The sequence below is a fragment of the Cervus elaphus genome, chromosome 14 (genome assembly GCF_910594005.1).
Source record: "Cervus elaphus chromosome 14, mCerEla1.1, whole genome shotgun sequence".
NCBI lineage: Eukaryota > Metazoa > Chordata > Mammalia > Artiodactyla > Cervidae > Cervus > Cervus elaphus.
The window spans coordinates 55,618,761-55,640,991 of NC_057828.1; the positions used below are offsets into that span (position 1 = coordinate 55,618,761).

The window sequence follows — 22,231 nt, forward strand, 5'->3', positions numbered from 1 at the left end:
TCCACTGAACGACCACACGGCCACCCACAAAGCCAGAAGGCAGCTCTGGGTGGAACTGTGTCAGCTCAGAGGAGCCCTGGCAGCGGGTCTCATAGACTCCAGCACTGGAGACAAGAAAACAGTCTTGGTGCCTGCCCCCTCCTCAGTCTTTCGGGTTCTGATTTAGCTGTCTGGAGTCCAGGCATGGAGGATTTTAAAAGCCAGTTGTTCAGAGCCTCAGTCTGAATCCATCTATTCAAAGTGTGGTCCTCGGACCAGCATCAGTAGTCTCTGGGAGCTTGTTAGAAAGACAGCTACTCAGCCTTCATCTGACCTTCTGAGTCAGAATCTAGATTTTTTAAAAAAAAATATTTATTTTGGCCATGCTGCTTGGCCGGTAGGATCTTAGTTCCCTGACCAGTGATGGAACCTGTGCCCTCTGCCGTGGAAGTGCAGAGTCTTAACTCTTCTAGGGAAGTCCCAGAACCTACATTTTTAATAAGATCCCTGGAAAGGCACCTGTGTGCTGAAACGGGGAGCATGGGGCTGGGAGAAAACCCCTGCGGTCGTCAGGTGCAGGAGGCGTGTTCGGGTGGCCTAGCTCTGAAATCTGGGGCAGGACCCGGTGCCTAGTGAAGCCGTACAAGGAAAATCTTTGCAGTGGGAGGGCTGGGGGAAGGGAAGTGAGAGTGGTCCTTAGGGGATGGGGCAGCCATTCAAAACCCCTGGCCTGGGGCAGTTGCTGTGGTTCTTCAACTAACACTCAAAAGGTTGGCATCTCGGGCCCTGGTAGCTTAGATTGTTGTTTGTCGTTTAGTCACTAAGTTGTGTCCAGCTCTTTCTTCAACCCCACAGACTGTAGCCCACCAGGCTCCTCTCTGTGGGGTTTCCTAGGCAAGAATACTGGAAGACGTTGCCATTTCCTTCTCCAGGTGGCTTAGGTGGTTTTTTCCATTTAATCATGTGAGATGATTCCCTTAACCATGTGAGATGGCTTCTTGTGCCTTTTTATGGCTGAGGGGACAATTGCAAGGGAGGTTAAGTAGCTCTTTGTAGGTCACAGAGAGGTGTGAATAGAACGGAAAGAGGGAAAGTTAGAAAGGAAGACAGGATCCGCAGAGATCTGACCCCAGAACTGAAGTCTGCCTCTCCGCAGGCAGCTCCCTTCCCTATCATCAGCCCTGAGGGTGGCCATGGGCTGGGGCTGGCTCCAAAAGACCACGCCTGGGTCTTGAGGCTTTTAAGCCAGGTTCTCAGGTCTTCAGGCTTCTCTGGTGAAGAACTGCCTGCAATGCAGGAGACCCACGTTCGATTCCTGGGTCGGGAAGATCCCCTGGAGAAGGAAATGGCAACCCACTCCAGTATTCTTGCCTGGGAAATCCCATGGACAGAGGAGCCTGGCAGGCTATAGTCCATGGGGTCGCAAAGAGTCGGACACGACCAGGCAACTGACACTTTCACTTCACTTTCTTAGATCTACAGAGGCCATGTGTTCCCCAGCCCTGCTGGACTTTAACTCCAAACACATGACAGCTCATGACACAAGCCGGTCAATAGGAAGGCTGGCCCAGCCAGCAATGGCCTCTGCCAAAGGAAGTTTCCTGGCTGGGAGATCCTGGCTGTGGCTGCCTCTGGCCCTGCCAGGATAGGCAAAGGGCAGGGGACCCCAGAGGCCAAGTCAGCAGCCCATCACTCTCAGATGAGGACGATGAACCAGAACAAGATGGTAACCTGCTCAAGGTCACAGAGCAAGCTTTTCTTGGGAAGGACCAAGAATGCCTGGTTGTACTGCTTTGTAGGGGACAATGAGGAAGGGCAGCCTGAGGCCCCGATGGACTTGGGCAAAAGCAACCCTGGGGGGCAGGCAGCCTCCTAGGCATGGCCTGGACAAGAGCACTCCCAGCTTTGTCATTGCCTCCACTCGCCTGCTGCCCCCGGGGACTCAGTCATGGAGAGTACGGAAAGTCTATGCATTCCTCACCCACCTCCTACCTGCCACCAGGAGGTGCTCAGAGACGGTTCCCTAAACGATAAAGGCAGACCAGGAGCCAGGCTCCCCATGCAGTCCAACCCTAACTGCGCCTGGTTGTGTCGCTCCAAGACCAAATCATTGAAGGCAGTGTCTTCCCAGAAGGTTGCTCTCACCACCCCACTCAAACCAGGGTCCCCAGCACACCCTCCCCACTCCACTCAGGGCAGTGGGTCATGTCTGAAGGATGTCACACCTGCAGGAGATGTCATGGTCTGTGAGGTGCAAGCTGGGGATGAGCAGCCCAGACAAGAGGGAGAAAGGAGCAGACCCCTTGACGCTCAGCTCTGACCCCTGGCCGCATCTCTGCCGCTCACTGCCTTTTTTTTTCCTGGAACCACTCGGTTCAAGCCCAGATGCTGGCCCTTCTCTTCTCTAGATGAGCCAAAACAGTCTGCTTTCTTCAAAAGGAAACTTGTAAGAATGCGAGGGAAGCCAAAAAGAAAAAGGAACAAATGCAAGTGTGACAAGACCGACGGATGCATAGAAAACAGATTCCCAATTTGGGACAGAAATGGGCTCCCATGAGGTCCAGATGGGAACGCTCTTTGAAACTGTAAAATTCTATAAGGACACTAAAATTTAATTATTACGAACACTCCATCTTTTAGAGTTGTCTAAGACCAAAGAAGTTAAAAAGATTAAATCAACTCCAGGGATAAACCCTCACATGGTCTGGAGTTGTTGGAACTGAGAGTCCTGATCACAGGATTTCTAAAACTTGATGCATGCTGCCTGTTCAAGGATGTCAATGAGAAGAAGGGGCTGCCGTGATGGAAAGCCTTGAGGGAGCTTAGGGGCTGTTCGCTACCCAAGGCATCTTGACCAGCCTGTCCCAGGAGGCGTGGGCGTGCCTGGCTGGCAGGGTGTCCCAGACGCAGGGCTGGCACAACCAGAGGAAAGACACGCTTGCTATGTGCCTGAACCGGATGTGAGTCAGTGGGTGATGACGCTGCCCAAAGGACAGGGGCGCTGTGGGCCTACAGGCATCCTCCTCAAGGGTGAAGGGGACTGGACAGAGGCCGCCCCTGAGCCTTCTCCCCATCTCTGCCCCGAGATCCCCAAGGCCTGCACCCTGAATCCCAGCTGACCTGAAAGAGAGGGTCTGGTGGCCAGGGTTGGGACAGTTCACCCTTTTTTTTTTTCACAGAGCGGGAGACGGAGGTGGCCTATAGATGATAAATGACTTGGACACAGGCTGTTGACTCCTCTCTGGGCTGCTCGGCCCTCACTAGGATCTTGCACTCCATTTGGTTTGGGAACCGCTCACTTGTGGAGGGCTCCCTCCCTGCAGGGGACAGGCGTGAGGCACCATCCAGACACTCCTGAGGAGCCCACAGTCTCACGCTGGCAGATGGAGAATGAGACCCTTCCTGGTTTTCCTTCCTCCTGATCAGCATCTCCCAAACTGAGGTTCAGTGGAACAGGTTTGCCCAGATGCTTCACGGGTTCTCGTCACCCATGCCCGTTACAGCAGCTAGCATGTCCGTGCTGACTGCATGCTGAGCGCAGTGCCTGTGGCCTTACGTGGAATAACAAATGCAGTCTCCACGAGATGCCCGTGAGATGAGTACTGCCTCAGTGTACGAGTGAGGAACACAGGCACTGAGAGGTTCGGCACCTTGCCCAACAACACACAGCTGGCTGGCGAGAGGCAGGCGTGGGGTTGAAGTCAGAGTCGTTTACTGACTCTGGGGGGTGAGGTTCACATGCCCACAGGCAGTGCAGGTTCCCAAGAGGAGGGTGCAGGCCGTCGTTCACCCCAAAAGTACATTCCTCATTTATCTGATAACTATGTATTGACTGACTGCTCTGTGCTTGCCTGGTGTTGCGGGGCACAGTGGAGTGCTGGGCAGACATGAACTCTGAAGGCACAGTGACTGCAAGGGCATGGTTTGGGTTATGCTGAAACTCAGACGGTACCCATTAAGCACTCCAAAGTTTGGTGTGTTTTGTTTTTTTTTAATTTAGCCTTTTTAGACAGAAAATTTCTAAGATTAGCCACATGAAGCAACACGTCCTGAATTTGAATTCTTATTCTCTTTGGGAGCCAGATTTTCAACTCTGCACATGTACACGTGGCATCATGTGCCATCATGGAGAGGTGTCCTCCGGGCCTATGAAGGGGAGTGAGCCTTGTCCACACACTAAACAAGACCGAGCATCCTCCTGGTTATCAGCACTGATCCATCAAGCATCTGTTATATACCAGACCCCATGCCGGGCACAGGGTTAGAGCAGTCAAATGAACAGACCCAGTGTCTAGAACACTGGGTGTATGACCTTGAAGGAGAAGGTCATTACCTGCATAATACAAAAGCAAATATAAAATTACAAAGTGTGGTTAGCAGGAAGGAGCAAAAGGAGAGGATATGAGAGCTCAGAACAAGGGACCTGACTACAGAAACACTGTGTGTGTTGAGGGGTAGGGGTGCTCTGCATGTACCTCCAATAGTTTCTGCTGACTGAGCCTTGGGTTCCGTGGAAAGTACAGGACACATTTTGGCTTCACTTTACTATGTTGTCCTTTGCTTCGCTTCATTTGGACGTGGGAGGGGAGGGAAGGAAAAAGAAAGCAAAAAATGTGTAACTTACTTTACCCCAGCAAGAAGAGAGACAGGGTTTCTAGAAGGGATCATTTCTGTCTCTGAAGGCCACTCCTGGGGACAGAGAGGGGATTGTTACTTTGTTACTACCTACCCTCACCCTCACATGTTTCTTATCCTCATTTTTCTGCCTGAGTCTCAAAGCAAGTTTTACACCAGGGGATTTGGGGAGTTTGCAGATGGGAAAAGGATTGGGGAAAGAGCTCATGAAATCTGTTCCTCGGGCCTTTTCTGAACTGCAAACTACAGATCTGGGATCTCTTGCTTGTTACAGGAAGCTGGTCTGAGAGTTTTGTGAGCAGCCCTGCATTTTCCTGGGGTCCCCCTGGCTTGCTGCAGATGGTTTCTCAGGCAGAAACGGTCCACCCCCCTGGAGGAGTGGCAGCAAAGTTGGGGTGACTCTGGCTGGCGTGTCTACCTGGACGAGGCCGGGGGCCATGTCCACCAGCACCGCAGGCCCCAAAATGTTCTACGATGGTGAAGAGGAGAACCACTTACGAGTGCAAAGCGGAGAGCACCTACTCAAATCCAGGAGAGGAGCCTGCAGCCCATGAAGGTCCCCTGCATCGGATGGCATAGCAGCCCCAGGACACTGCCAGGCTCTCCCAGACCTCCCCAACCTCACACTGGAGCTCCCCCAGCCTCAGTTCTGGGCTGTTCCTCTTTATCTGCACTCACTCCCGGGGGATGCCTGCTTCATGGTTTTCAGGTTCATGTGTACCCTTGAGGACTCTCAAATTTATTAATACATTTCCGGCTGGGTCCCTTCCTCTAAAACACAAACCTGTGTATTCAACTCCCCTCCCCTTGAGTGTCTAATGGCATCTCAAACTTAACATGCCCCTACACTGAATTCCCAGCACACAAGTACCCCACAAACTGGCTCCATCACCTCATCACTGAATGGCAACTCTATCCCTCTGGATGCAGAGGCAGAAACACCTGTCATAATCCTTGACTTCTCTTTCGTCCAATCCTCAGCAAATCTTGAGGCTCTGCCCTCAGAAGATATCCAGAATTCCACTGCTACTCATCACCCCCACTGCTACATTCCAGTCCAACCACCACTGTTGCTTACCTGGGTTATTGTGCACACCTCCTAGTATTTCTACTATTGGCCCCTTTCAGCCTATTCTTAATATATCAGCCAGAGTGATTCTTTCAAAAAGCAAGTCATATCATATGACTCTTCCTTTCAAAACCCTTCAATGACTCCCACTCACTCAGAATAAAAGCGCAATCTTCCCAAGAACTGCATGAGCCAATATAAATTGGCCCCTGGTTACCTCCCTGGACTCCTCTCCTGGTCCTCTCTGTGACCTGGTCCCCTGAGCACAGATGCTGCTACCTCAGGACCCTTGCACTTGCTGTCCCCTCTGCCAAGGGCTTTCCTGCCCTATGTTCACAGGCATCGTTTCCCTTCTCCCTCCCCACCCCCTCTTCTCTCTATATATACATATAGTCCCTTTACAGTCAGGCTACATTTACATGGTAGCCCTCATTTCACTTAAAACTCTACTCCCCTTTCCATTTCACTTCTCCCCACAGCATTCATCAGCTGACATTCTATACAGTTACTTGCTTGTTCACCATCTGTCTCTCTCAGCGGGACAGGAGTTCCACAGGGGTGGGGAATTTTGTCAGTTCTGCTCACTTCGACATCCTCCTGGAACAACGCCCAACACATGACAGCAGGCATTGGCCCCGCATTCTTGAGTCAATAGACGAATCAATGAATGAATGAAGGGCCAAGATCTACCATCTTTCTTCACTAAACCACACCGATAATGCATCACATAGATATTCTCCACTTACTGCTTCAAGTGGAGCAAGAACTTCAGAAATTTTTAAGAGCAACTTGAGTGCAAAATGTTTCTGTCTTTATGTGAATTTTTCAACGTTTCTCACTCACACCTAATTGAAATGGTAGGTTTTTAAGCAAATTACCATGAGCCTTTCTCAGCATCCGACTTTGCTTTTCATAAAAAAAAACCTCTATGTTCATATTTCATAGGCTTGGATACTATTTAATCATACACATCCAATAATACTGGCATATTTATTACTATGTTTATTATAAACACAATCGTTGTTGTTTTTTAGTCTCTCAAGTTGTGTCTGACTCTTTGCAACCCCGTAGACTGTAGCCTGCCAGGCTCTTCTGTCCATGGGATTTCCCAGGCAATAATGGAATGGGTTGTCATTTCCTCCTCCATTGGATCTTCCCGACCGAGGGATCGAACCCACCGCTCCTGCAGCATCTCCTGCTTCGCAGGCTGAGCCACCGGGGAAGCCATACACATGATTATGTTTGTATTATTATAAAACATTGTTAAAATAGTGGCATAAACAGGTTTGGAAACAAGTAGAGCTGACTCTTGGCTACATTTAAAACTGGGCATCGAAGGGCATGGGTGCTCCCTGTGTCATTGGGGGAGGGAGGGGCATCCATGCACATGCCGGGTTGGTTAAACGAAAACCAACTGAGCCTCGGCTCTTTTCTCATTTTATCCACGGCTGGGATCCTAACAGCAGTTCAGAAAGATGTCTGGCACCACCCCACCCTCTGGCTCCTGTCTCTGCAAAGTGCACCCACGCCAATTATTCCTTAGGTCACGGTGAACATGTGACTTGATGACCTGCAAATGGGAGACCTCTGTGCTGCCTTCCTCAAGGGCTTGTGTGCAGCCCTCTGACTCCATTGGCTGGATCCCGTTACACAGAGGCTCTGACTCATGGGTGAGATGGAGAAGCAGCCCAGGGGAGTGAGATGTGCTCTGAGTCCAGTCTGGGCAATAGCTTTGTTTGGCACAGCCCCGTCAAGTGAGTATGGCGTCGTGAAACCAAACAGCGTTTAGGCTCCCAGAGGGAGGCGTTCCTCATTTTGAGCAGAAATAACAAAACATGCAAGAGAAGCTATCCATGGCCATGTATTGCAGAGGGTCTACTTGAGAGGGACTCCTTAGGTAAAACCGGAGACAGAGGGAGGAGGACCTTGTTTTGGCGCTTCCCTGGGGGCTCAGTGGTAAAGAACTCGCCTGTGAATGCAGGAAACACAGGTTCATTCCCTTGGTCGGGAAGATCCACTGGAGAAGGAAATGGCAACCCGCTCCAGTATTCTTGCCTGAGAAATCCCATGGACAGAGAAGCCTGGTGGACTACAGTCTGTGGGGTCACAAGAGTCGGACATGACTTAGCGACTAAACACCACCACCACTAAGTACCTACTGTGTGCTGGGTGCTGCAGTAGGTGTAGGGTGGAGTGAACACAGCACCAGCAGGGCTCTCTGTGATACTAGTCTTGTACCAGTTAATGACCTAACGTCGTATATTCCCCTCAAAAAGACACACGAAGAGCAACAATGAGCAAGGCAAGGGATCCTCAAGGGTCACCTTGGCTCTGACCCTCAGAAGTGATTCTTCTAATTCTCTGGTGGCCCTGGCTCATCTGTCACACGGTGTTTTATTACATAAGCATTCAGACTTGAAAAATGCCATGAAGATATCAAAAAGACTGAAAAAGCAAAGGAAAATAATTTAAAATGAAAACCAGAAGCAAATGAAATGATGAGATGTGGTGATATCATGTCATTCTTTTCCCCCCTTTACAAGACCCAAAGGGGAACTCTGAAGTCTGGGTAAGACTCATTGGAGAAGCTGATAAAAAGGAAGACTTCAAAGGCCCACCACCAGCCCCTGCCAAAGATGATGGTTTAGTATGTCTGGAATTCTTAATAAGCCTCCTAGGTGGTTTTCTGATGCAGGTGGTCCCCTAAGTGAACATCCCAGAGAAATAATCCAAACTAGGTCCCCTTCACACAGCAGGGAACACAGGAAATTTACCACCTCAGGCTGAAATTAACCATACAATACCTACCAGACCAGCAAACTACTCTCCCCTCTAAGCACCTGCCCAGCCAGATTCAGAACATTACCTTAATGGAACACCTGCTGCTGGCTGGCACCAATGGGCTAAACAACTATAATTTCTTAGTTTTAAGGCTATAAACATAGTGTTAATTATTGTGATGAAGTAACTAAACAGAACCAACAAATCAACTACAGTATCTGACGCCAATCTATTGAGGTACATCAAAAGAACTGGCCCCTCCGTGAAGGCCAAGTTAACCCAGACTTCCCCTCACCAAACTCACTGGTTAAAGTTCATTCAAAGGAGCCCAAACATGAATGAAGGAGGTAGGAGGAGAAAACACCTATAAGCCCATGCATTGATTATGATAGAAACTCCGAAAAACTTCTGGAGGAATATCATGAATTAAAGAGGAAAATCTAGTCATAATAGGCAGGGCCAGCAGCCTGGGCGGCAAGTCCTGGGATGGAACGAATATCCAGGCGTTTCCTTACAGATTCAATCACCTGTGAACAGTTGGCACCAAATAAAACATTTATCCCAAAAAGAGATTACAGGACAGAGGCATCAGGTAAGGATCAAGGTGCAAGGACTGCCCTGATGGTCCAGTTTGGTTAAGACTCTGTGCTTCCAATGTAGGGAGCCTGGGTTCAATCCCTCGCCAGGGAACTAAGAAATGATATACCACAGGCATGGCCATAAAAAAGATGTACCTTTAATGCAGAATTAAGGTGCTTCTCCTGCGATAAACTTTTGCTGAGGAAGTAATTGTGTGCCCTGTCACCGAAACATTCCTTTGATTCTCTCCACATGTAGAACATGTGCTTTGTGAGCTTAAAAGCAAGCAAGCAGTCTACTGTTCAAGTTCAGTGTTTTACACTCAACGCTCCCCTCTCTGCCCTGCACTTTGCTTACTAGGGAGGTCCCTGGGTGTTCTCAGGTCCTAAGCACTTCTTTAGAGGATTCCCAGGTGATGCCAGTGGTAAAGAACCCACTTGCCAATGCAGGAGATGAAAGAGACGCAGATTCTATCCCTGAGTCAGAAGAGCCTTCTGGAGTAGGAAGTGGCAACCCATTCCAGTATTCTTGCCTGGGAAATCCCGTGGACAGAGGAGTGTTCCATCCATGGCTACAGTCCATGGGGTCGCAAAGAGTCAGACATGACTGAGCACACACAACCACCTCCTTATTTACATACCACATCAATAGGGCCCCTATCCGGCTTCCCAGCCCACAATGATCAGAAGCTATCTAAAGGCTGCCAGGGAGTACAGACAATATCCACAAATAACAGATGAAAAAGGAGATGGTGAGAAGTACAACCTTCTCCAAAAATACTTGAGCCACATCTCAAGCTTCTGGATCCTGCACACCTCAACTCTGAGGGTGTCCCTTCACCACCAAACACAAGGTGCTGGTCACCTTGAGCCTCCCAGGAAAGGTGAAATGGTGTTCGGGCAATTTTTAAAAGTGAGGGAAGTAACAGCTTCATTAGACCTGCAGCAAAACGCCTGTGCATAGAGTCATCCCCCTTCCTGCGTCCAAGACGGACACCGGGCACTTGGCCCGGCCCGGATCCCTGAGTGTGACCCTGCCTGGAATCCTGCTCAGGGCACCCCTGGCAGCTGCTCCCCTTGCACAGATGGAAACCCACTTGCCAACCATGGCTTGGAAAGACTCCTATGAAAATAGAAGGAAAAAAAAAAAGAACTAAAAAGTGATGCCAGGGAGCAAGGTTTAATTCCCTGGTGCCTGGATCTGCTCATCCCCTAACAAAGCTGGCAGACGAGGTGGTTCCTCACACCCGGGCTGGCTGAGACTGCTCAGCGTGGTCTCCTGAGAACATACAAATCGGACTTGACCAGGAAGGACCAACCACCTGCCCGTGCTGGAGACGCAGGTTCGGTCCCTGGGTTGGGAAGATCCCCTGGCGGAGGGCATGGCAATCCACTACAGTGTTCTTGCCTGGAGAATCCCATAGACAGAGGAGCCTGGCAGACTACAGTCCATAGGACCTCAGAGTCTGACATGACTGAGCTGGCACGCAGAAAGAACCAAGACTTTTGTTCACCTCAAGCATAAGTTTTAATTCCTTCAAATTAGCTGGTGCTTCTTGTCCACAACTGGGCAGCTGGGTACTAACAAGCCACACAACCTCTGTGCTGCAGGTTCCCATCTGTAAAGTGGGAGAACATAAAAGTATTTCATAGGGTTGGTACAATGATTAAATAGGGCAGTATGTGTAAAGCCCTGAAAACAGTGGCCATTAAGCGCTTGGAAACCTCAGTGACCATCCTTCTCATTTCGGTGAACTGGGGTCCCTTCGTTAAATTTTCATGGTTTCACAGAGCTAATGAAGTGTTTTCTTCCAAACTCAGCTTTTAAAAATTTGCATTTTAACTTTGAAATTCAAAACCGACAGAAAATAAGTTACACGGGGGGATGACAGAATTTTTTTTCTCCCATTATGATTTGAAAAATGATTTCGTTTTATGGCTCATTATCTGATGGGAGAAAGGGAAGCAGCTACAGTCAGAAGGGGGCGACAGGGACAAGATGGTTGGATGGCATCATCAACTCAATAGACACGAGTCTGAGCAAGCTCTGGGAGTTGGTGATGGACAGGGAAGCCTGGCGTGCTGCAGTCCATGGGGTCGCAAAGAGTCGGACATGACTGAGCAACTGAACAACAGTCAGTACATGAAGCACAGGCCTGCCTGAGACACAGCAAAGGGCCCCAGGGTCACAGGCAGCAGAAGCCAGAGTGACAGCCACTTGAGTTCCTTCTCTGGGTGGAGGCAAGAGATGATGAAGGTAGGTTCTGGCCACCGCGACCTGTGTGGCCATGGAAACTCATCGTTGGCCGAAGTCCAGCCCTCTGCACCTGAGCACCAGCCCCAACCTTGAGTCAGATTCAAACTGAGATTCCAGAGGTAACAGCAACCCATACAAGGGCGGGCACACCTGTGATCTTCACAACCATCCTTCCTGGTCAGATGGACTGTTATTGCTATTTACAGATAGGAAAGCTGGGGCTTGGAGGTTAAGGAACTTGCCTAAGGCTACAGAGCTAAAAAGGGGATGAAGCCAGGAACATTTTATTCATTTGACAAACATTTATTAAGCAGCTGCTACCTGGCAGGCAGTGTGGGGGATGCTGGAGCTGCAGCAGTGAACACACTGAAATTCCTGCTCAGGGAGAACTTTCATTCTAGGAGGGGGCACATTTAGCAAACCAAGCTCACAAATCAAGTAAAGAATGTATGAATGAGTGAAGGGCCTCTGAGAGCAGAAGAGCAGGAGGAGGAGATGGAGAGACGAGGGCAGTACTTCAGGTCGGGATGGACAGGTGATAAGCAGATCAGGGTCTGGGGCCAGTCAGTGTCCTTAGCTACATCCCAGGGCCTGAAATGAAGTCACAGCAAAACCCTGAGGGGCCCTGGGCGGTCAGGCATCCAGAGCTCCCCAGATACCTCTGCATCCGCAGACGCCCCAGGCTCATTCGCCGCGCCTGGGGGCCCAGACGGAGAGTAAGGACCATCTGAGGGCCTTTGGGAGTGTTTCTCTGAAACAACTATAAAACAAACTGAGCTTTGTCAGTTTCCATAAAGGAATCTTTTTCCCTGGGCCTTGGAAAGCAAGCAGTTTCTTCAGCAGCCTGTTCCCAGAGTTCCTCAGCAGTCATCACCCACCACATTCCAGCTCTTTCCACCAGGGACTGTCACCACATCCCATCTGTTTCCTCAGTGGGGCCTCCCCGGCTCTATCATTGTGAGGATTCAAGTCCTGATCACTAAAAGACAGTGGTCACCATCACCACCACAGCCATTAGCCTCATAGGAACACACACCACCTCCTCGAGCCCAGCCACTCACAGACCAGGCCCAGGGCTCAGCCAGCAGCCTGTCCTACCAATGACACATGGAACCCAGGGAATTAGCAGCCAGATGGCTAGGCATTCCAATGTTTATTTCCAGCGTGCTCCCCAACTTCTCCCCAACAGAACCCCGCTGTGGGTGATGGCATCAGCGCCAGTCACTTGGGGAATGCAGTGATTATGTAGGATGTGTGTGCTCAGCCATGTCCAACTCTTTGCGACCCCATGGACTGTAGCCCATCACGCGCCTGTCCATGGTGTTCTCCAGGCAACAACACTGGAGCAGGTTGTCATTTCCTCCTCCAGGGGAACCTCCTGACGCAGGGATTGAACTCATGTCGCCTGAGTCTCCTGCACTAGCAGGCAGATTCTTTAGCACTACACCACCTGGGAAGGCCATCTTATAACCCCAGTGAATCAGATGGTTTCACACAGCAGCAAAGAGCTGGAACCAGCAGGGTTTGGAATCTTCGTTTACTGCAGTGGGGCAGACTACAGGTGATGTGGTCCTTCTCAGACTCGATGGGTTTGTCTGTAAATGAGGGCAACTGTTCTTCCTCAGGTGGTGAAACAGCTTCCTGGGAGTTAGTGCCTGGAGGGAAGGAACAGCCAGGAATACCCTCAGCTCCTCCATGGTGTCCAGTTACACAAGGGTCCTCTGAAAACTGCTGTATATGGGACAGTCTGTCAGATCTACTGACCAACACCTTCCTGATCCAGACTGACCGTGAAAGCTGTTTTCTGAATGGCTGGCTGACTGAATCACTATAGGAGATTGTGCCTGAATTCACAGGCCCAATAATAGCTTTGGAAATAGAACCCATCTGAAAATGTCCCTAAACTCGAGCTGGGCTGGCAAGGATTGGATGTGATTATAAAAAGCAAGTGAGAAGAGAATGTTACTGCAAGGAAAATTGAATCCACATGACTTTTAAATAACTTCATTCCAATAGAGAATATTAAAATGTTATATTTTTGGCAAGTATTAAGTACTGACACAAATGCAATTTTCAATTTAAATTCTAACTTAAAAAAAAAAAAAAAGGCCAGAATTGTATCCTAAGGCCTAAACCCCCTTCTATTATTATGTGTGAAACAAACTCTAGGTCATTTAAAAATATTTTCTACTTAAAATTCACACTTAGATTTAATGCCAAGACTCAAGAGGTCATCTAAACCTTTATTATACAGTAGGCTCTTGTCTAAACACTGACATGGAAATATGCTTAAATATGTTCTGATTCAGGACATAAACCAATACTTTAAACTCTATCTGTAGCTTTCTGTCAATACTGAAATGACACCCTACTGAGTAACCCGGGTAGCATCTATCAAGGAATTTTCAAAAACGTCGGCTCTTTGTCTGGTATCCTGCTGTGGGTTATAAGCTGGACCTGCGAAGGCACATTCAGGCATGAACTTATTCCATTAAAAGCTTCTATGTTCTCTGGACCATCCGCCTGAATTTCAGATCGCTTTCTGTAAGAGACAGTTGAAACGGAATTTAGCTGGTCCAAATAAGGCAGAAAACAAGCTCATACAAATCCTATCACCCCAGTGGTTCAGCAAGTTTAATAAAAGTGTTCCCAAGTCTTTTAATGGTTCACAACCGAATGTCATTTTTGAAGCAGCTAATAATTTACTGTAGCGTCACGATGGTTTTCTTTTTTCAATTCTTAATCCAGAAAAATAAATAAAACCTACACACCCTTCAAGCGCCAATATTTTAAAAGTAACTTTTGACAAAAACTTAACCCTTCGTTTTGCACTCAATGGACTATGTGCCGACACAGCAAGGGAAGCCCCAAGCAACTCTGATTGTGGCCAAACGGGTCAAAGGTTCTCACATGGCACCTGAGAATACTCCTGGTGAACCAGGGGACCTTGCTTTAGAACCACTTCCAAAATCGAATAACATTATTATTATTAAACAGAGTTTTGTTGACTAATCAGACTGATCTAAAAAGCCAACTGGGCTCCCCTGGTAGCTCATCGGTAAAGAATCCACCTACAATTCAGATATGAGTTTGATCCCTGGGTCGGGAAGACCCTGTTGAAGGAAATGGCAACCCACTCCAGTATTCTCGCCTGGGAAATCCCATGGACAGAGGAGCCTGGCAGGCTACAGCTCACGGGGTCGCAAGAAATCAGACACGATTTAGCAACTAAACAACCACCATGAAGCCAAGTGGACCTAAAAGCTCTACAATGGAGGAAGCAGCAAGGCCCACAATTAAAACAGTGAAACTAGATGTGTTCCCATGAGCAGCTCCTTACTATCAACAGTCCTGCTGCACCAAGAAGAAGGCTTACCGAGAAGGGATGGGTCTACCTGCTCACTGATTCTGGAAAAGCCCTCACTAGAGACGCTAGCAAGTCCTGTAAAAGTCCTGTGTTCTACATTTAGAGAAAATGAAGCTTAAAAAAAAAAAAAAAAAAAAAAACTATAAAAATGATCAACAGGAAGGTGTTAAGCTTGGAGGCAGTTCAAATCCTAGCTTTCCACTTGAGAGCTGTGTGACCTCTGAACAAAAATCACTCCCCGTTCCCGGTGTCTGTTCCTCTTTCTGTAAAAGATACCCACCTCGTGGGATTCTTGTCAAATTTAGAAAATGCCCTGCACAGCAGCTCACACACAGCCAACACCTGGAAACTGTCAGATTCACCCCAGGGCTCATCAGACCACCTCCATCCCCTTCTGGAGAGGAAGAGGCACGAGAGGGGAGTGGGAGAACTGAGGGGCACTGGTGTGGCTGCAGACAGGGAACGCGTGGCAGCGGGTGGCATGGAGCTGTGCTGGGCGGCCCTCCAACAGGACTCTGGGTGGGCATTTGCCTGAAGGGATGAGCAGCTTCACACTGTCCCGATATCACACTCACTCAAACCTCAGGTTCTGTTCCATTCAACATTTTCTGAATACTAGACATTTTCATCTATAAAGAATTTCAACAGTAATATGGATGTCATTATTTCCACCAACATATATTTTTTCTTTTTTAAAATCCCACAGTACAGCCGTATTTAAGGCCTTACATCCTGCAGGCAAACTCCCAGAAACGGTCAAGGCACCAGGAAGGTGGGGCCCAAGAGGGGCCTTTGAGCAACACGCTCAGCAAGAAACTGCACAACAGCCTGGCCATTCCTTTTCCCCTGGGGACTATCATCTCTGCCTCCTGCAGGCATATAGCCCAGGCTCAAGACCAGACCCCCAGCTTTCAGAAAATGTGAACAATGCTGTTGGTACCTATTCTGCCAATGTTAAGAACACACAAGTACTTTAGCAATTAAGAGCTACACACAGTCATTATTTTTCCCACATAAACTCTAAAATTCTTCAGCGTGCACTGAAATCACCTGGGATGGTGACCTGACACCCTACCCAGGGCCCAGCCCAGGAAGGTCTCACTTTACACAAAAGGCTGGTTTTAGGGCCTTGGAGCTGGGAGCTTGAGCGCCACCTCTGGGTTAAGTCTGAGAAGCGCCAAGCTGGGGCCTGATCACCACCTGGAGGCTCCTGAACACACTCCCCTTAGTAGTACTGTAGCAGGACATTCAGAGACCGGACCCCAAAGGGGCAGCAGGAGCAGGGTTCATGCAGCCGGGGACAGAGGAGGCCATGGCGATGTCTCCAAAATGAATGACAGAAATGGCAGACCATTTTCCTCAATCCTCAGCCTGGTCTCTGGACTACTTTAACTGTGGCTTTTATATCGGAGTCTTTTTCTCAGGGCTTCCCCGGTGGTTCAGACGGTAAAGAATCTGTCTGCCACACAGGAGACCTGGGTTTGATCCCTGGGTTGGGAAGATCCCCTGAAGAAGGGAATGGCAACCCAGACCAGTGTTCTTGCCTGGAGAATCCCATGTGCAGAGAAGCCTGGTGGGCTACAGTCCATGGGGTCGCAAAGAGCTGGACAAAATGAGCTAATAACACTTCTTTCATGTTACAGCCTGTCCTCACCCATCCATACTCTAACCCACTTTCAAGGCAAAGTGTCCTTTGTAAGTGTTTCTAATGCTAAGTCCATCAATCCAAAGTGAGGCCAGAGAGCAAGCCGAAGTACAGAGAAATAAAATAACGAATGCATTTGCTGTTGTTCAATCACTAAGTCAAGTCTGACTCTTTGCGACCCCATGGACTACAGCATGCCAGGCTCCTCTGTCCTCCACTATTTCCAAGTTTGCTCAAATTCATGTCCATTGAGTCGGTGATGCTATCTAACCACCTCATCAAACGCACTGAGATATAATTTTAGAAGAGTTGCTTTAACGTATTAAAAGTCTCTAGTTATCTAAATATCTACCCTCAAATATTAAGGTAGAGGCATCTTCTTGACCTCCTAGCCTTGGGAGAACTGTGACGAAGTGAGGGAGGTTTTGAAGTAATAAAAACTGGAGAAAGGCACCACACGTAAGCTTCACAAAGGTGGGGATTTTTGTCCACTGATGTAAACTGGACACAACATGTATCTAGAACACAGCCTGGTATACAATAGGTACTCAGTAAATTACTGTGATTTTTGTAAAAAACTGCGCTAGAAAGTACTGGTAACATCCAAATTAAAAGAGCCAGCCTAGACACTGCCGGATGCTCCCAAATAGCTGCAGGGACATAAGGTTTTAGTTAATAGCTTTAAAATTTTTGCAACTTCACAGAGTTAAACCCTAAGCCATTCTTGTGGAGGGACTTGAGCGCCTTCTTGGGGATCCTCACCTGATTAAGTATCTGAGTATTCCCATATCCAGGGGGACATGACAGCCCTCACCTGGCTCTTTCAGACCCAATGAGAAATCTGTTAAGCACACACAGCCTGGAAGGAGTTCCTGCTAGAAGGAAAACTCGGGAGACCATCTTCCCCATTCCCCACTCTGGGCGAGGCAAAATACTTGCCCAAGGCTAAGCCACCGAGGAGGGGGATGGAGGTGGTACTTTGTCAGGGGCCTGGAGGGACAGCAGGTGGGTGAGCCGGACACCCACGCCCTGCTCCCAGAGCAGCGCTCCCTCTAGCTCACAGCATCCGGGGCTCCTCCCTGGGTTCTGGGCTCAGCACTTGGCTTCTAGAGCATTTACAGGGCTAATGCTGAAAGCCGCTTCTCGCCTCCACCTCTTCTTTCCACACACCTGCCTCCTAAGCCTTTTGGGGTTTTCTAAGCTGGGAATCCATAAGCCACAAGTGTGAACATCTCACTGAGTGAGGCTGATCCCACCTTCAGCTTTACCACACTTTCCCGAACAGCAAGGACACAGGCAGATAAAAAGTATCAGGACAAGTACTCCCATGGAGGATTTTATGAAACTGCCTGTTTCAGCCATTTTTAATCTTAAAAATAAACAAACAAAAAAACACAGCAATTTCATAGCAACTTAATACAAATGTTACAACTTCTTTGGTTCATTCTTTGTGGATCCATAAAAATAAAAGTCTCCAGACTATACAGTGAAATGTCCACAAGTATACAAAGGAAGCTGACATTCCACATGGGCAATTATTTCACTCTTACCAAAGTTAAGTTCTGTCTCTGCACTTAGCACCAGCGGCCAGTTGCATGTCTACCCTTGAGGTGGTATAGAAGCGACATGAATTCACAAATATTCAATCAATGCCAAGTAGAGACAAGTGGGAGGAGGTCGGCTGGGGGGCTCAGCACTGCACTTCAGCGATGCAGCCTGTGAATGCCCCTCCTACATACACCTTCATTTTCCCCCTTAGCTGACCCCAATGATGTACAAAATGCAGTCCTTTCACAGCTTTCAGAAAGTTTTTTATTGATTACAATGATATAAAATGCATCATTTGAATTCCCCCTCTTCATGAAGTGCTTGCTAGCAACAGCATAAAAAAACCTTTCCATACATTTGACAAGCTCAAATGATTTATTTCATGCTGGAAGGGGAAAACATAGCAAACACCACTCTTGTCTATAATTAACCTCTCTCTCTCTCAAGGCTACATTGGTTAAAATCAAAGGACAACCCCTTTTGTATGTCATTTTGTAAATTTTAATGTTTTCTTTAGAATAGTCTTTTATATCACTCTCCAACAAGAATAAAATTACTAACAGCAAACTTCAATACAAGAACACTCTCCAGATTAACAACTCAAACAAAAATGTAAAATGTAAATCACATATAATACAATTGAAGCGTCCAAAACAATTTAAATAATTTTAAATATTTTATTTTTAAACTGCTACAAATGCTTTATACAATATTCAACATAAAGTCCCCATAACAGAAATGTAACAAAATGGGAATGATAGTGAAAGGGTTAAAGTGGCACAAGTTCACCAAACATGTATTAAACTACAAATTTTAAGAGGTAGATTACTTTTAAAGTTGAGAACAACAAAAAAACATGAATAAAACCTAGTCATTTTCCATCAACTCAGTCATCAATCAGGGGGAAGGCAGATAATGCATGGAGAAATGATACCTATACACTCAGAAATAGGCCAATTTGTTGGGCTTTTTAAATCTCTATTAGAGACTGAAGTGTAAAATCTGATATGTAAATTCATTTACACTTATGTGTAGACATACATCTGCACAAGCCTGTGATGTTTCCTGGGCACTGACATACAGATACCATTTCCAATAATATAACAGTTATAAACTAGTGCCAGATAATAATCTGAGAGGATCATGTCCATTTGGATATATAAACATGACACTGGAAGAGGCATAGAAAAGAGTTCATATCCAATCTGGTTTCCTCTCCATTATGCTGGCATTCGGCTTGTGATTAAAAAACAACAAACAAACAAGAAAACAGGCTAAGAAAGAAGCTCAATGCCTCTATCTACAATTCACTTAAAGGAAAGGCATCAAGAGCTGGTGTGTGTGACCAAAACATTATAAAATGAGTGCATCCAATCTGCCATCCCTGAAATCTACAATCGACGACTGACGAAACAGAAAACTTGCTTTGCAAGGTCAGGTTCAAATTGTTCCTTTCTCTGCTATGTGCCAAAAACCAGGGCCACACTCAGGTCTGAGTTACCAGTCCCAGGGACCAGGAGCTGGGTCAGCCAGCCTGTGGCACAGCGCCCTCCACATCTCAATCACCTGAGAGCCCAGCCCCGCGGGCTGGGTGCCAGTGAAGGAGTGCGTGCCTGATTCTACCCAGGGCAACAAGAAGCCAGTGGGCTTCTTGTGTTAGGGGCAATCAGCTGTGTGTTAGGATTTTTGAGTTAGCTTCAACTGGTCTCAGAAGCTTGGCAGATTTCGTATTCTTTGCCGTAGTGCTTATCCTAAGTTGAGCATGCAAGATATTTAGTCAATTATTAAGGTTTGTTTTGTTTGGGGGGGTGGGGGGGGTGGGTGCTTTTCTACAGAAAGTTCCTAGAAAATAAGAAAACTGAAGATAAATGACAACATGACACAACCTTCTATGAACTGACCAAGTTTAAGAAAAGGTAGGGAGACCACGGGGCAAATGTGAAGACAGCAACAGGATGAGTAGGAAGATGTGCAGGGAGTGCTGGGAGGGCCACAGACGATCTCCTTGGAGTGGTGTGGCAGAGATGGGATGTGAGAAATCAGCACCGTTTTCCTCTTTTAATCACTTTCATGGTAAATGGAAAAACTTGGTCTGGAATTTTATTTTACTTCTCCGTCACTTATTTACATGTCCTTAACTGGCTGCAATGGGAACACAGTATTAAAAAAAAAACAAAAAAAAGTTGCTCTAAAAGCAGTACTGAAGAATGTAAAAATGCCTTGGGACTCACAAAGACTAAAGATGGGTAAAAAGGGAGCAGAAAATATACTTCTTTCCTTGTCTTTTTTGTCTTACAGCCCGGGGAATGAGCCCTCAGCAACAGCTCTAAATGCAGTTCCACTGACAAGCCACCAGTGGGTTTTCCCGAACAGTGAAGGTGAGCCCAACAAGGGTTTGCTGGATTAAGAGCTGTAACAGGAGAATCTAGAGAGTAGTATGTCTCTGCAGCTTTGTCCTAAGAAAAGGATTTGGAGCACATGCCTCTTTCATACCCTGAATGGCACAATGGCTTGTGCTCCAGGAAATGACTGAACGGCAAATTCTGCTGAGCCCTCAGTGTGGGATGGAAAACTGACGTCGTTCTCACGGCTGACTGCAAGTATATACTTGAAAATCTAAGGAATTCTAAACTGGTATTTGAATGTAAAACGCCTGTCCGTTGAGGACCAGCCCTTAATCATAGTTATGATGAAATACACAGGAAAAGGGTGTGCTGCCAGTTCCGGGCTAAGTCCTTGAATGTGCAATGGGGAGAGTACAGCAAAAACACTGAAAACAGAATGGAAGCGGGTATTTCCAAACTTGTACTACAAAATCCCCACTGAATACAATTTCTAAGAAGAAATACACTGAAAAGGAAAGACGTCTAGTGAACTCCCTGCCAGTGTAGGGTAACAAACATGAACCAAGGAGAGGCCTCTGCTAGGAGCCCGGAGTGACACAGACGAACCATTACATCCTCCAGGCCTGCGCCGAGAATTCTGGTGTTAAACCAAATTCACTACAAGGTACCAAGACGACCACAGCGCTCTGAAGAAACGCCCACTCTTCTGCCCAGATAATCAAAATATGATGTCCCACTGAATGTTCATTTTGTAATTCCCCAAAACACTTAAAGATCACTTTTAAGTGGACCCCTGTGAAAGACACACATCCTTCAGATGTGTCCGCAGCACAGCTCCTGTGTCTCACACAAAGCTGCAGCCAGCTTCCAAGGAAGCCTGCAGCTACCATATACAGCCAGAACAATTTATCCACCTCTTATCTGATTCTTGTTTCCTTTTAGGTCAAATTTCATTCCAGCAACGTTAACTCACAAACAAAGCAAAATAATTAAAACTAACTGGAGCAAAAAACAGACACAATTTTATTAGGCACTTCGGTCCTCTGCAGTCTTTAAGGGTCCTTCAAAAGCACTGGATGGACCTCACTCAGGTTTCCTTTACAGAATATTAATTTTTCCATATCAACTTTACCTTTGAACTGTATAAATGGGATCCAATACAAAATAAGTGATTCTTGCAGATACTATCGGAGACAAAGAGGAATACAGAGTACATTCTAAAGCATCAACCACTTGGGAAACGTTTTTTAGTACAGTCCGTGAAAATGACAGCATGTTTTGGGTTCTTGAACCTTGGAAAGGACAGCTCAAGAACGTCCTGTTGTTGAACTTCCAGAACAGACTGAGCACAAGGAGGTACATAGTGAAGCTGCTACCGGCAGGCAGTCTGGACAGCTGATCAACAGGTGTTTACTTTCGCCAGGACTAACTAAGTTCCAAGATGCTGTATACGCACATGCCAGGGTCAGACACCAGATGCTGAGTGAGATCTACAGTAACTTTTACGAAGAAGCTTAACAGAAAAATCTGATCCTTTATTCCTACAGTCCATCATTCCAGTCTGCCCTTAGCTAATGATCCTTCTCTCCATCTTCAGCCATGACTTATGGCACCAGCATCAAGAACCCTGCCTCATCAACTGTGCGGTAGGAACAGCGTCTCTGAGCCTCCATGACCCCTCCAGACAGCAGTCATCCTCCCCCTCCCCCCGCAGTTAACTCTGCTCGCTTAAGATACCAAAGGATTCTGAGACACAAAGTTACAGCCAACAGCCTAGAGTCACGCAGCTCACTCTGAAAGGACACAGGAGTTTTCAACACTTCTCAGAAATTCTAGCTGATGATGAATAATTTCACTGGAGATGGACCTGCAGGTCTTATGCAGGAAGCAGCAGGAATACCAAAAGTACACTCCACTCATAGGTGAAGTAACTTAGAAACTTTAAGAAGTCAACGTAACAAACTTAACTCCTGCCCTCTGTTTTTTATCTATCACTAAGAACATTTTAATGAAGGAAGAACACAGAA

The 22,231-nt window shown here is 47.3% G+C and overlaps 1 protein-coding gene across 9 annotated transcripts in view; it reads right to left on the bottom strand.

Annotated features, from left to right (window-relative positions):
• The window catches only part of PRDM2 (PR/SET domain 2), a 132,369-nt gene that overhangs the window by 17,325 nt on the left and 92,813 nt on the right, over window positions 1-22,231 (bottom strand). For 4 of the 9 annotated variants that reach the window (XM_043924505.1, XM_043924510.1, XM_043924509.1 and 1 more), the window contains one exon: window positions 13,523-13,841. The exons of 4 other annotated variants lie outside the window; for them this stretch is intronic. In XM_043924505.1, coding sequence (XP_043780440.1) covers window positions 13,694-13,841 — 148 coding nt within the window. In that variant the 3' untranslated portion in view covers window positions 13,523-13,693. Of the gene's footprint in view, window positions 1-4,603; window positions 4,669-13,522; window positions 13,842-22,231 lie in introns of those variants that run through there. One more of the 9 variants, XM_043924507.1, reaches the window with a different exon arrangement.